Genomic DNA, 12,566 nt, shown 5'->3' on the forward strand with positions numbered 1-12,566 from the left:
ATTTGTCTTGTTTCGTAGGCCAGATTTTCACAACTCTGTGTGAAGGAATGTTTTCCAGTCTCATTACTTAGCTCTAATTTCAGGGTTTGCTTTTGGCTCTCTGGACCATCAACAACAACAACTTGCATTTACACAGCATCTTTCACAAGGGGTAGATCTCAGAGTGCATAACATTGGCGGAACCTGGTGCTGAACCAGGGGAAGGAATCACTTCAGGCGTGATCTGAAAAAGGGAAAATAGGGGGCGGAGAGATTGAGGGAGAGAGAGTTCCAAAGTTTCGGGGCGTAGTGGCTGGAAAGCTCAGCCGCCGATGGTGGGGTGGAGGGGACTGGGGACAAGCAGGAGGGCGGAGGCAGCGAGTGGGGACTAAGCAGGTCGGAGAGTTAGGGAGGTGCCAGGGCATGAAGGGATTTGCAGACTAGTGTGAGGATCTTGAAGTCGAAGAAAAAGAAGAGGGAGAGGGAGCGAGCCTTGGGGTCGCTGCAGGTGGGGATGGGAGGAAAAAAACGTTTGTGGAGATGATGGCAAAGTGATGTCATAGGAATATAGGAACAGGCGTAGGTCATTCAGCCCGTCGAGCCTGTTCCGCCATTTAATTAGATCATGACTGATCTATATCTTTACTAGAATTTCAAATCCAATTTCCCGCTTTCTCCCCGTATCCCTTAACACCCCGACCTACCAAACATCTGTCAATCTCTTTCTTGAAGGTGTGGATGGAACCAGCATCCACAACCTTTTGGGGGAGAGAGTTCCAGATTTCTACTATCCTTTGAGTGAAAAAATGCTTCCTAATTTCACTCTTAAATGGTCTGGTTCTAATTTTAAGACTATGCCCCATTGTTTCGCATTCCCCCAACATAGGAAAGGACAGGTGGGGGTCGAACTGTCGTACTAACTACAGTACTTAACAATGTTCACTGCAGGTATCAAAGCCCACGGTTGCTCTTGGTTCACAAGCTGATTGCTGGAGGCAGCACATGCCAAGTGACGTTCGGCAGGACAACAGGACAACACACATTGTACACAGGGGAGTAGGGGAGAGGTGAGACCTGGGGGCTGATGGTGAGATCTCACCCTCTGCTGGAGCGATGGAGTGCTGCAGAATTACTGCTCAAGGTCAAAATCAATGGGTGTCTAAAAACAACCTCAGTCAGTGTGCGTGTGTGCGTGTCTGTGTGTGTATGAATGCATTCTCAGCCAGCCTGAAAGGGTGGTGGAAGCCGATTCGACAACAACTTTTAAGCGAGAAGTAGATCATTATTTGGGGGGGACAAGTTTGCAGGGTTATGGGGAGCGCTCGGGGGAGTGGGATTGATTGGGATAACTCTTTTTAAAGAACCGGCACAGACACAAATGGTCTCCTTCTGTGCTGTATCATTCTACTCTATGATTCTATAAAGAAGTCATACAACATAATTCAACATAATAATAATCCTTGCATTTGATATAGTGCCTTATCACCTTGAGATGTCTCAAAGAGCTTCACGGAATTTAACTGTAAGTGTAACGATTGCATGTTTTGTAGGCAAATTGGCACACAGCAAAGCCTCACAGACAGCCATGGAGTTTAGGAGCAATTGTATTTGTTGGCCAGGACACTGGGAGGAACACTTTTCTCTTTTTGAATAGCGCCACAGGATCTTTAACATAATAATAAATAAATAATAGTCCTTGCATTTGATATAGCGGGTTATCACGTCTTCGAGACGACTCAAAGTGCTTCACAGAATATACTGTGAAGTGTAGTGACTGCATATTTTGTGGGCAAAATGCAGCAGCCAATTGCGCACAGCAGTGTCGCACAAACAGTGGTGGACTGAAGTGACCAAATCATTATTATTACTATTGTTATTATCCCCCTGAACAGACAGACTTAGTTTAATTAGTTACAGTAAAATAAATTGCAGTTGAGACAGAGTGGAGTCCAAAATAAAAGTGAGTTCAGAACTCTGCAGCTCGTGTACTGTCCCGCACCAGGCTTCGGGACCACATCACTCCCACCCTCGCTCGCCTCCACTGCTCCCCATCCCCCAGAGGATCGAATTCAAGATCCTCATCCTCACCTACAAGGCCATTCACGGCCTCGCTCCCTCCTACCTCTCCAACCTACTATCCCCCTACCTACCTGCCCGTACCCTCCGTTCCTCCGGCTCCGGTCTGCTCCACACCCCCCGCCCCAACCGCCCTACCATCGGTGGCCGGGCCTTCAGCCTCTCAGCCCCGAGGCTCTGGAACTCCATCCCCTGTGCCTTCGCCGCTTCCTCCCTTTCCTCCTTCAAGGTCGGTCTCAAGACCTTTCTCTTTAACCTTCAGCCTTCAGCTCCCCTCTCGACTCTCTACCCTCTCCTCGCTCCCTCCCTCCCTTCCCTCCCCTCACCCTGACCATTTCCCCCCTCCTCGCTCCCTCCCTTCCCTCCCCTCGCCCTGACCATTTCCCCCCAATGCTCGGGTCCTGACCCAACTGTACAGCGCCTTGGGACATCCTCCCGATGTGAAAGGCGCTCAATAAATGGAATCTTGTTGTTGTTGTTGTTGAGTGCAAATTGCCTTGTGTATTTATCTCTAATTCTCTTTGGCAGCACAAGAATAATAGACTGACCGACGTGAAAGGTAATAAAAGTTCTTTAATTCTTTGCAGGATACAAGAAAAACGGCTAAAGTTAGTAACCAATGAGTGGTTCCTCCCCCCTGGTTTAAATTGCTAACCAACATGGCGCTGGGAGCCTCCAACACACCTTGTGCAGGTAAAACATGTTCAACACAACCATTCTGGGGGTAAGTAAAGAGATGTGCAGAGTGTTACGGTGAGGTGTGCCCCCTGGGTGGGTGGTGGAGACAGCTGTGTCTGGCAAACGCATCTCATTCTCAAACGCACGCACCTCGTGCGGGTGAAGGACGTACAGTGCAGCTAATCTGGGGGAATGAGAGGGATGAGCAGTGCAGCCAGTCTGGGTAATTAAAAGGTAGTTTGCAGCATTAGGCAAACAGGATACGTCGCTCCAGGGAGCGAGAGAGAGAGGAGAGAGAGAGAGAGAGCGTGCAGTCCATTCCAAAAATCTATCCGGGATTTCCACGTGTAGGCGGGAAGCTTGGAATTCTCAGTTGGGTTTGGATACTCTTAAGCAACGGTGATGGGTTTACGCATGTGTTAGACACCCGGCGGCCCCCCTCCAAAATATCCCATAATAATAATCCTTGCATTTGATCCAGGGCCTTATCACGTGATAATGGAGGGGAGGGAATTGCGCTGGTCACAGCCACAGCTTGTACAGGAAGGTCTGAGATACAAGGCTCTGGCGATGGCTGGCTCTACACAACAGCCAGTACTAGGCAAACGCCAGCACAGCTGTCGGCACGTCCCTCCCCTCTTCTCCCCTCCCCGAGTGTGTGTGTGACTCACAGCCTCACCCCCACCCCCAGGGAGCAGCAAACGCTAACCATTCGCACAGTCAGTAAAAATGTCCTCACACAGTGTTTAATTCCAATCACTGGGAGCCACTGACTGAGCCCAGAGGTTGCACCTGTTCAGAGCATGTGAGGCGGGGGCTTCTGGCACATTCCGTCACGTGGACGCCATTAATTTCCTCATTCTATCGACCTCCATCTGCAATGGGAACGGCGAGATCTTTTTGAATGACAATTTGCATTTGCTGCGTTTCACGCCTTTGACGTAGGGCGGGAAGGGCGGTGTGTGGGTGTGGGTGTGTGTGTGGGTGCGTGTGTGGGTGCGTGTGTGTGTGTGGGTGGGTGCGTGTGTGGGTGGGGGTGTGGTGTGACTGTGATAGAGTGAGGGGTGGTGGGGGGGCGATTACCTGCAGTACTGTCCGTTTGTTTCGTTCCTCCACCATTTCCTGCTTTAATTCAGTCATGTCCTTCCTGTAAATAGCGAGGCAAAATGCCATTGACTTATACTGCTCACACCCAGCCAAACCCAACTCAGTAAGGGTGTGTGAGTAAGGGGAGTGTGTGTGTATGAGTGAGGGAGTGTGCGTGTGAGCAAGGGGAGTGTGCGTATGAGTGAGTGTGTGAACGAGGGAAGTGTGTTTTGCACGTGTGGGAGAAGAGTGTATGTTTGTGTGCGTATGAGGAAAAGTGAGTCAGAGAGTGGAGAGCGAGTGCATGTGTGAGGAAAGCGTGTGTGAGGGGAGCGAGAATGTGAGGGCAGTGAGTGTGTGAGCGGAACGAGGGTGCGTGTGGAGCAAGTGTGTGTGTGTGTGAGGAGATTGAGTGTGTGAGTGTGAGGGGAGCAAGTGTGTGAATGAGAGGAGTGAGTGCATGTGAGTGTGAGGAGAGTTAGTGCGTGTGTGAGTGTGAGGCGTAAGTGTGTGAGGCTGACACTCACTGATGTTGGTTCCTCAGCAGGTCCAGGCTGAGGTGAAGGCTGTGGATCTCTCCTCTCAGCTCTTGAATGGCTGCCAAGGTGCCTTCGCCTTTGCCCCTGCTCGCTTGCTCTGGCACACTGGGCAGGCCTGAGGATGGCCTGAGAACGGGGGGGCAGAGTGGGGGGACGGTAGGGAATGGCACCTTGGGGACAGGAGCACTGGCCTTCGCTGGCAGTGGAGCCGGCTTCACAGGAACCTGCTTCAACATGAGACCGAAAAATTACTGAGACATGGTGAAGCTGTGTAGCATCTGGGCATTTCCTCTATGGCTTCAGATGCTGGAGTACAGTTCCACACTCACTGGCTGATAATAATAATAATACTACTAATAATAATCCTTGCATTTACTAGAGCACTTTTCACTTCATCGAGACGTCTCAAAGCCCTTCACAGGATATACTGTAAACTGGATTTCAGTCCGATTTACCTGCCTCTCCCCCAGTCACTGATGCATTTTAAGGTATTTATCTAGTTCCCCCTTCGAATTTAAAGTCAGACCATTTAGGAGAAAAATAAGGAAGCATTTTGTCACACAAGGGGTAGTGGAAATATGGAAATCTCTCCCGCAAACGCTGTGGGTGCTGGAACCATTTCAATTATCAAGACAGGTTGAATAGATTTTTGTTAGGTTAGGGTATCAAGGGCTATGGGGGCAAAGGAAGGTAATTGGGCTTGAGGCACAGATCAGCCTTGGTAATAATAATAATAATAATCCTTGCATTTTATATAATGCCTTATCACTTCTTCGAGACGTCTCAAAGCGCTTCACGGAATACACTGCAAATTGAATTGATTGTAATTTTGTGGCGAAACGCAGCAGCCAACTGCGCACAGCAAAGTTACTGGAATCTATGATCTAATAGAATGGCGGATCAGGCTGGAGGGGCTGAACGGCCTACTCTGTTCCTACGTCCCAGACATACCGGGGGTGGCTCTGGCAATTCCAGGTGGGTGACGAGCTGACTGGGGGGTCTGCGCCCCTGGGGTTTGGCACGGTTTGCTGTCGGGTGGCTCAGCTTCTCCGTGGAGACTGTGAGAATGTCAAAACTCATCAATTCTGAGAGAGAGAGAGAGAGAGAGAGAGAGAAATCAAGTGAGGAATGTTTCGCAAACATGCACAGAATCTCAGTCAGTATCTTCAAGCCACCACAAGCTGTGATGCCACATTACTGCCTCTTTCGATCACTAGACACACAGCTGGATGTTGAAAGCTCCCACAACAACGCACTGTGGAACTGACTCGTATTCAAGAACAATAACAACAATAACTTGGATTTATATAGCGCCCTCCACGCCGGACAGTGCCTCAGAGCGCTGAGTAAACTTATTGAGCCCCAGTAAAACCCCTCGTTCAACCCTCGGCTTAATCCCTGCCTCCACCCTAGCTCAGCTCAGCTGCAACCTCTCCCTGGCTCTTGATTTCTTCTCTATAATTCTCCAAGTCCCCAACTACATAAAAAAAAGCACACTGAACTCCTGATAACTCGACCCTGGCTTAACTGGTCACTGCCACTTAAGTCATCAAGCTGTCAATATCCCGGCCACACTTATTTATGTATTTATATGTATGCCTAACTCGTCACTCCTGATAACGGGTCATCTGAGCGGTTTCTCAGTGCTCAGTGGTTAGCTTAGCGGTGAGAGCACTCGCCTCGCAAGCGAGAGACCTGAGTTTGATTCCTGACAGGGCAAAATGTTGGGCAAGTTTCGTTGTTCCACACATCTCTGTTTACCAGCAATAAGTAGGAACCCGGTTGTTAGTCGATTGGCAGATCACTTTTCCAGAGGTAATTTAATCCCTTCAAAAAAATAATAAATTGGTCACTTCAATCCACGACTGTTTGTGGGACGCTGCTGTGTGCAATTGACTGCCGAGTTTCCCCCACAAAATATACAGTCAATTCACTTTACAGTGTCTCTTGTGAAGCACTTTAAGACGTCTCAAAGACGTGATAAGGCGCTATATCAAATGCAAGGATTATTATTATCATTATTATTATTATTATTTCCCCTCTGGAATGATGAGTTATTAGGAGTTTACTACATTAGAGACAAAATCCCAGTTGCTTTGTTATGGTCTTGGCTATCTGCAATCCTATCTTTAAAGCGTGTACTCTTGGATCTTTGTGCTATCCATTCCATTAAGAATGTTTCCTTTCTCTGTCTTAACCCCAAAGCGTACTAGAGTACAGTATTTTTATTATTTGTCTATATTGACTGACATTTGCTATGTACTCCCTTGCTCTCTGTTTCCTCTCTCACCGCTAACCATTCTCCGCGTGTCTCTGGTTGCTGTTGTCACTGTTTGTGCTGTTGTTGTAATGTCTTACCCGGTTCAATCTTGTCTCTCTGAGTTTCGTTCCTTGTCTGTGGTGGGCCAGGTTGCTCTGCGTTAGCTCTGTGGGAAGAAAGTTCCTTTCAGTGATTGGCAGCTTCAACAAATTATTGAAAGAAACAATTTGGCTCCTTTTCCCTCTTTTGCACCTTCCCTTCCCATTGCCTGGCTTGCACACACCCCATTCCTGACCACCCACACTGGGCTCATAATGGTTAATAATGATAATTCTTGCATTTGATATATACAGCGCCTTATCACATCATTGAGATGTCTCAAAGTGCTTCACATTTTATCTATCGTAAAGTGGAGTGACTGTGTATTTTGTGGGTGAAACGCCTACAGGTTAGGGTTAGGGACACATGTACCACTAAGCTATACTCTCAGTGTTTAGAGCACTCGCCTCGCAAGCGAGAGGACCTGGGTTCGATTCCCGGACAGGGCAAAACATTGGGCAAGTTTCCTTACTCCACACGCCTCTGTTTACCAGCAGTGAGTAGGAACCCAGTTTTTAGTCGATTGGCGGATCGCTTTTCTGGGGGTAATAAGCACACTGGAGGGACAGCACAGGGTTAGGATTAGGGTTAGTGTAGTGGAGAGTAAGTGTAACAGAAGGACAACAATCTCTGCAGAAATCCGGGCAAGTGCTACACGTTGTTGCTGCTGACAAGGAGCCAACGCTGAGAACTCACTTGTTCGGAAAATTGAACAAAGTTGGTTTAATTTTTACAGGCGGTGGCACCTTCTTGGCAGGCGTGAAGTTTGCGGGAGTAACAGCCTCAGGTTTCTCATTCTGTGCTTCTGTCTGATCATCTGCCAGAGGAACAGAAACCATGAGAGAGAATTAGGGACTGAGAGAGTGTGTGAGAGAGAGTGAGAGTGACAGAGAGATAGCGACTGAGAAAGAGTGACAGAGAGAGTGTGAGAGTGACAGAAATAGTGAGAGTGAGAGAGTGACAGAGAGACAATGACAGAGAGACAGACAGTGACAGAGAGAGAGAGAGTGACAGAAATAGTGAGAGAGAGAGTGACAGAGAGATAGTGACAGAGGGAGAGAGAGTGACTGAGAGAGTAAGAGTGTGACAGAGAGAGTGAGTGAGCGGGAGCCAGACAGGGATACCGAGAGTTTGTGTGTATGTGTTTGAGAGAGAGATAGAGAGAAACCGTAACAACAACAGAAACAGAGGTACTCACACACACACTCAGTGTGAGAAAAGGTGGAGATGCAGTGAGATGCCAAGAGAGAAATACACCCACGACAAGGAGAAAGAAACAAAAAGTGAATTTATTTACATGCCCAACAGACGGTATCAATCGAGAAAGGGAAAGAAAACACTGTGCAGCCGGCAAGTGGCTTTCACACATTCACGTCCTCAAAGCAGGCGTTCGTCTGACGTTCGTCTGAGGTTCAGGAGCCTCAGCTAAACCCAATTTTACGTACAGACCGAGAAGTCATTGGTTGTGTCACTCTCCTTGCTAACGTGGGTAATCTCTGCACGTGTTTCAAAAACACAGCAGCAATTACTATCAGTTCTTTGACTGCAGTTTACAAAATTGTGACACTTTAGGAGCTGTTCATTCTGTGCACAACACTGGTACATGAGGAGCAGCTTAGTACATGGGCTCCCAGCCTGGCACAGTGACATTGCCACAGCACATAGCCTGGCACAGTGACATTGCCACAGTACAGGGCGCACAGTGAGGGTGAGGGTGGAGAGAATAACTGCGGTACTCCAGACAGCGATGATGACAGATTGGACAAACTGGCTGATTGTTGGCCAGGACACCGGGAGAGAGAAACTCCTTTCCCTTTTTGAATAGTGGCATGGGATCTTCCCAACATGAAAGGCCCTGTATCAAACGGCACGATTATTAATAAATCTCTACCCAAGTATTTACAATCTCTCTTTTAAACACCCTATTGATTCCCTCTCTACAGCTTCCTCAGTCAGGATACTCCATGTCTTCACATCTTTGTGTGAAGAAATGTGTCTTTGCCTCAGTGCTAATTGTTCTGATGTTTGGTTCTGATACTTACAAGATCCTGAGATGTTCAGATTAATCTTTGGCCCCTTCTGATCTCATCCTCCAGAACATCCACCCACCCTCCTCCCACTTCCTCACCTCAACCACCTGTCCTGGAAACCTGTTCCATTCATTCGGTTAATTACCCTCAAAGTTAAAAAAAAATACTTCTGGTGCTCTGTGTCGTCTTGTTCTGCTGTCTCAGTGCATCTGAAAGTATTGTTCTGGATTTATGATCCCAATTCCATTTAAAGTCCCCTTTGGAGCTCCAGCACACATTCTCTTTGCCTCACTCCCTCCCTTGCCTCCTTCAAGGCATGTTCTCAAGACCCTCCTCTTTGACAGTACCTTCGGCCTCTCTCCTATCCTCCACCTCCCATACTCACACCAAATCCATCCCCCCACCACCACCATCTAGGGTCCAAATCCCTGACTGTCCAGCTCCTTGGGTTGTCCTCCCGACTTGAAAGCGCTTTACCAATGTCATTTTGTAATGTATTATATATCTTAGATAAGGTCCCCTCTGAGATGTCTCCTTTGTAGACCAAATAGCCCTAGTTTATTTTATCATCACTTGCTGCTTTCCTCTGTACTGCATGTAGGGGTCTGGGCAGCCCCTTATGTATGGGTGACCAGAACTGGATGCAGTATTCCAGGTACAGCCTGACCACAGCAATATACAGCTTGAGTATGACATCTGGGAATCTAAACTCAATGATTTAGCAACACAGACCAGCACACTATTTCTTGCTGCCTCGTATTGTTTTACCAGGACAAGCGATGAGATAATCAATACCCCTGTACCTCTTTCAGCTTTCCCCTTGACAAGCAAGTTCCATCCCATCTATGTGTTTCATATGCTTACTACCTGTTTGCAGTACTGTAATACCTTGCATTTATCTGTATTAAACTTAATTTGCCATCTATCAGCCCATGTGTATTCCCTATCATGCTCTCATTGTAGGGAGTTTGTTACCTACTCTGATCCCACAGTGTTCCTCTCATCCTAGGATCATCTGCAAATGTAACTGCCTTATACTGGGTTTGGGAATCCATCCATAAATGTATACAAAGAGATAGAGGGATCCCGGTACCTGAAGCCACCCCACCCCACAATGCCTCGCCATTTTGAGCTGGTTCCCCTAACAATTCTCAACTGTCAATTACATTCATGTGTATCCCTCCATTCAACCACCAAGATTATATTTTACAAATAATTACTCCTCTATAATCACTATCGGATCATATCCTCACAAGTGAACTTGAGTTTCTCATTCTCCCACTTTATTTGGGAGCTAAAATGCAAGGATTATTATTATAAAACTCTAGCCTTGTGCAGGAACATATAGCTGGTGTATCTGCTTTCACTTTCTTATTTAGAACCCAAAGCTTAGGTGATTATTTTCAAGCGTTAAAAATGGCCTCTTGGCTTAGTTAGCTGGCTTACATCAGGGTCTGTGTGGCTCAGTATCACCTCGTCTAGTGTATTTAGCCACTAGGTCTACAGGGAAACCAAACATCTGTCCATTACAAAGCCTGACCCATCACAAAGCTCCCACCACCACCATTGATCCCCTCACCCCAGGATTCACACTCTGCGGCCACCCCACCTTTGTGCTCGCTCTTCCAAATGGGTAATTCTGGTTTCTTCGCTACTTCCAGGGAATCTGGTGTCAGAGCTGAAATCAAGCAAAAACGCAAGCGAGAGACACTTTTTCAAACGCATTTTTTGACGTAGGGAAAGTGCAAATGAGAGAAAGAAGATTAGCAAGAAACAGAGAAGATGTTACCTGACATTGGCAGAAGGCTTCTGAAGGAAGTTGGATACATAGCTTGAATTAAAATCTCAGTCTCAAAACCTCCAGAATTTCATTTAGTTTTACTGCCCTCGGAAGCACACAGTAAAACGTAGAGTTTCCTTGGCCATGCTTTCCCTGCCTCCTGCTGTACAGCAAAGACTCCTCTTCCAGACACATGCAGGGCAACAGGCTCAACACACGCAGAAATTGTCAGCCCACAGAACAGCGGCAGTGAAATGCGCTGAACTCAAAACAGTTTCCAGTGCCAACCAGACAACTCCGAGTGAGCATTGTGCCGTAACACCACGTGGCCTGTGGTTTAATGACTGAGTCAGTTTCCTCAACATAAGTCAGGAGGAAGAACCTGTGAAATCCTCAGACCCAGTCAGAGTTTCCCCGATCGTGGGGTTAAACCCCTTTCTCTGCCTCTGTGTTTGTCAGTCTAGCCTACCGTGTAGAATCATATTATTGGGGGTTGGTTTGGGTTCATCCCCCACCTGCTCCCATCTCACTAAGGTCCTCAAGTGGTAGATTACAATCCAAGTTCCTTTGGTTACGACCAGTTTGAGGGCAATAGGGAATTTGAGTTGTGAGTCTGATATCAATCCAAGATACAGTTCCTGACAAACATTACCAGGCCATGCTTAATTCAATAACCCACCGGACCCAAAATAGTTGTTTAAAAATTACAGCACTTATAGTAAGTTCTGCAAGATGAACATGGCAGGAAGGAAGTGGTAGCTGTGCAGAATAATGTAGTACCTTGATCTCATCCACATACTGATTATGATAATAATTTTTTATCTTTCATATAGCACCTTTCACATCACCAACTGCTTGACAGGATATACTGTGAAGTGGAGCATTTGTACCTTGTGGGTACATTGAATTTGCGGCCAATTTGCGCACAGCAATGTTGCACAAACAGCCGTGGGGGATTGTCAGTAAGATACCATGACAAACTAACTCCCTTCTCTTTTGAAATAGGGCCATGAGATCTCAACTGTTCACCGGAACAGGCCCCAACAGTGTAACATTTTATCCAAAGGACGGCACCTCCAATAATGCAGCACATCCCCAGCACTGCATTGGAACGTACAGCTTAGAACGCATGAGTTCCAAGTGGTGAGGCTTGATTCTCAGTGACAGTGGTCATCGACAACAACCTCAAGCATCTTAAGAACTACCTCTTCGACCAGGCCTTGCGCTCATCTTCCCTTTCTCGGCATCCAACTTCGTCACTGAGCAAACGCTCTAAGACGATAACCTGCATCAAGAGCGCTACATAAATGCAAGTTGTTGTTGTTGTTGTTCTGAGGTCTGAAATTCCACCTGGTCTAAGTCATTAGAATGTACGCCTGTGCAAAGTTGTGTCAGCCTGAACTGAAATTATTAGAGTAAGAAACTGGGGTGTACTTACAGGTGTAGTTGGTGGGTTGAAATTTGCTCGGAATTCCCTCTGTCGCCTGTGATGTAAAAGCACAGGTTAAAAGGATGAGAAAACGTTGCTCGTGGTCTGGACCAATAGAAAAGTGTGGAAATATTTGCCAAAAATTGCGGGGAAATTTTTTTGGTGGGAGGGTGGGGAATTAAGAGAGAGAGACACACACACTTAGACACAAATAGGCATGCACACATACACAGACAGAGGAGAGAGACACACAGACACACTCACACAGAGACACTCACAAACAGACACACATACAGAGGAGAGAGACACACAGACACACTCACAAACAGACACACATACAGAGGAGAGAGACACACAGACACTCACACACACACACACAATGATGACAGCGGTGCCTCTGAGTGATGCCCATTTCCTGCTAATGCCGCAGTGAGCATGTATGTCCAGAGCCGCCCCTCCCACAGTGAGGTCAGGTAGACAGCGAGAGGCTCGCTGGGCACAAACTACATTTATAGCGTGTTTGTTGCGGGAGGAGGGCATTTGTAGTAGATTCTGCGGCAAAAGTGCGGCCACACTTTCCAATTGGCCCAGTCCGTAGCTCATTCCTCTA

General features: G+C 47.2%; 1 protein-coding gene across 3 annotated transcripts in view; it reads right to left on the reverse strand.

Moving 5' to 3' along the window:
- Window positions 1-3,195: 3,195 nt before the first annotated feature.
- Window positions 3,196-12,566, reverse strand: part of sh3d21 (SH3 domain containing 21) — a 32,914-nt gene continuing 23,543 nt past the window's right edge. Inside the window, exons 10-17 of one of the 3 annotated variants that reach the window (XM_007906771.2) lie at window positions 11,966-12,011; window positions 10,357-10,425; window positions 7,414-7,534; window positions 6,717-6,784; window positions 5,310-5,443; window positions 4,347-4,585; window positions 3,817-3,880; window positions 3,196-3,608 (exon numbers count right to left, since the gene is read on the reverse strand). In XM_007906771.2, coding sequence (XP_007904962.1) covers window positions 3,567-3,608; window positions 3,817-3,880; window positions 4,347-4,585; window positions 5,310-5,443; window positions 6,717-6,784; window positions 7,414-7,534; window positions 10,357-10,425; window positions 11,966-12,011 — 783 coding nt within the window. In that variant the 3' untranslated portion in view covers window positions 3,196-3,566. Of the gene's footprint in view, window positions 3,609-3,816; window positions 3,881-4,346; window positions 4,586-5,309; window positions 5,444-6,716; window positions 6,785-7,413; window positions 7,535-10,326; window positions 10,426-11,965; window positions 12,012-12,566 lie in introns of all 3 variants that reach the window. The other 2 variants (XM_042345505.1, XM_042345504.1) reach the window with 2 other exon arrangements.

Source organism: Callorhinchus milii, unplaced genomic scaffold (genome assembly GCF_018977255.1).
Source record: "Callorhinchus milii isolate IMCB2004 unplaced genomic scaffold, IMCB_Cmil_1.0 Scaffold55, whole genome shotgun sequence".
Lineage (NCBI taxonomy): Eukaryota > Metazoa > Chordata > Chondrichthyes > Chimaeriformes > Callorhinchidae > Callorhinchus > Callorhinchus milii.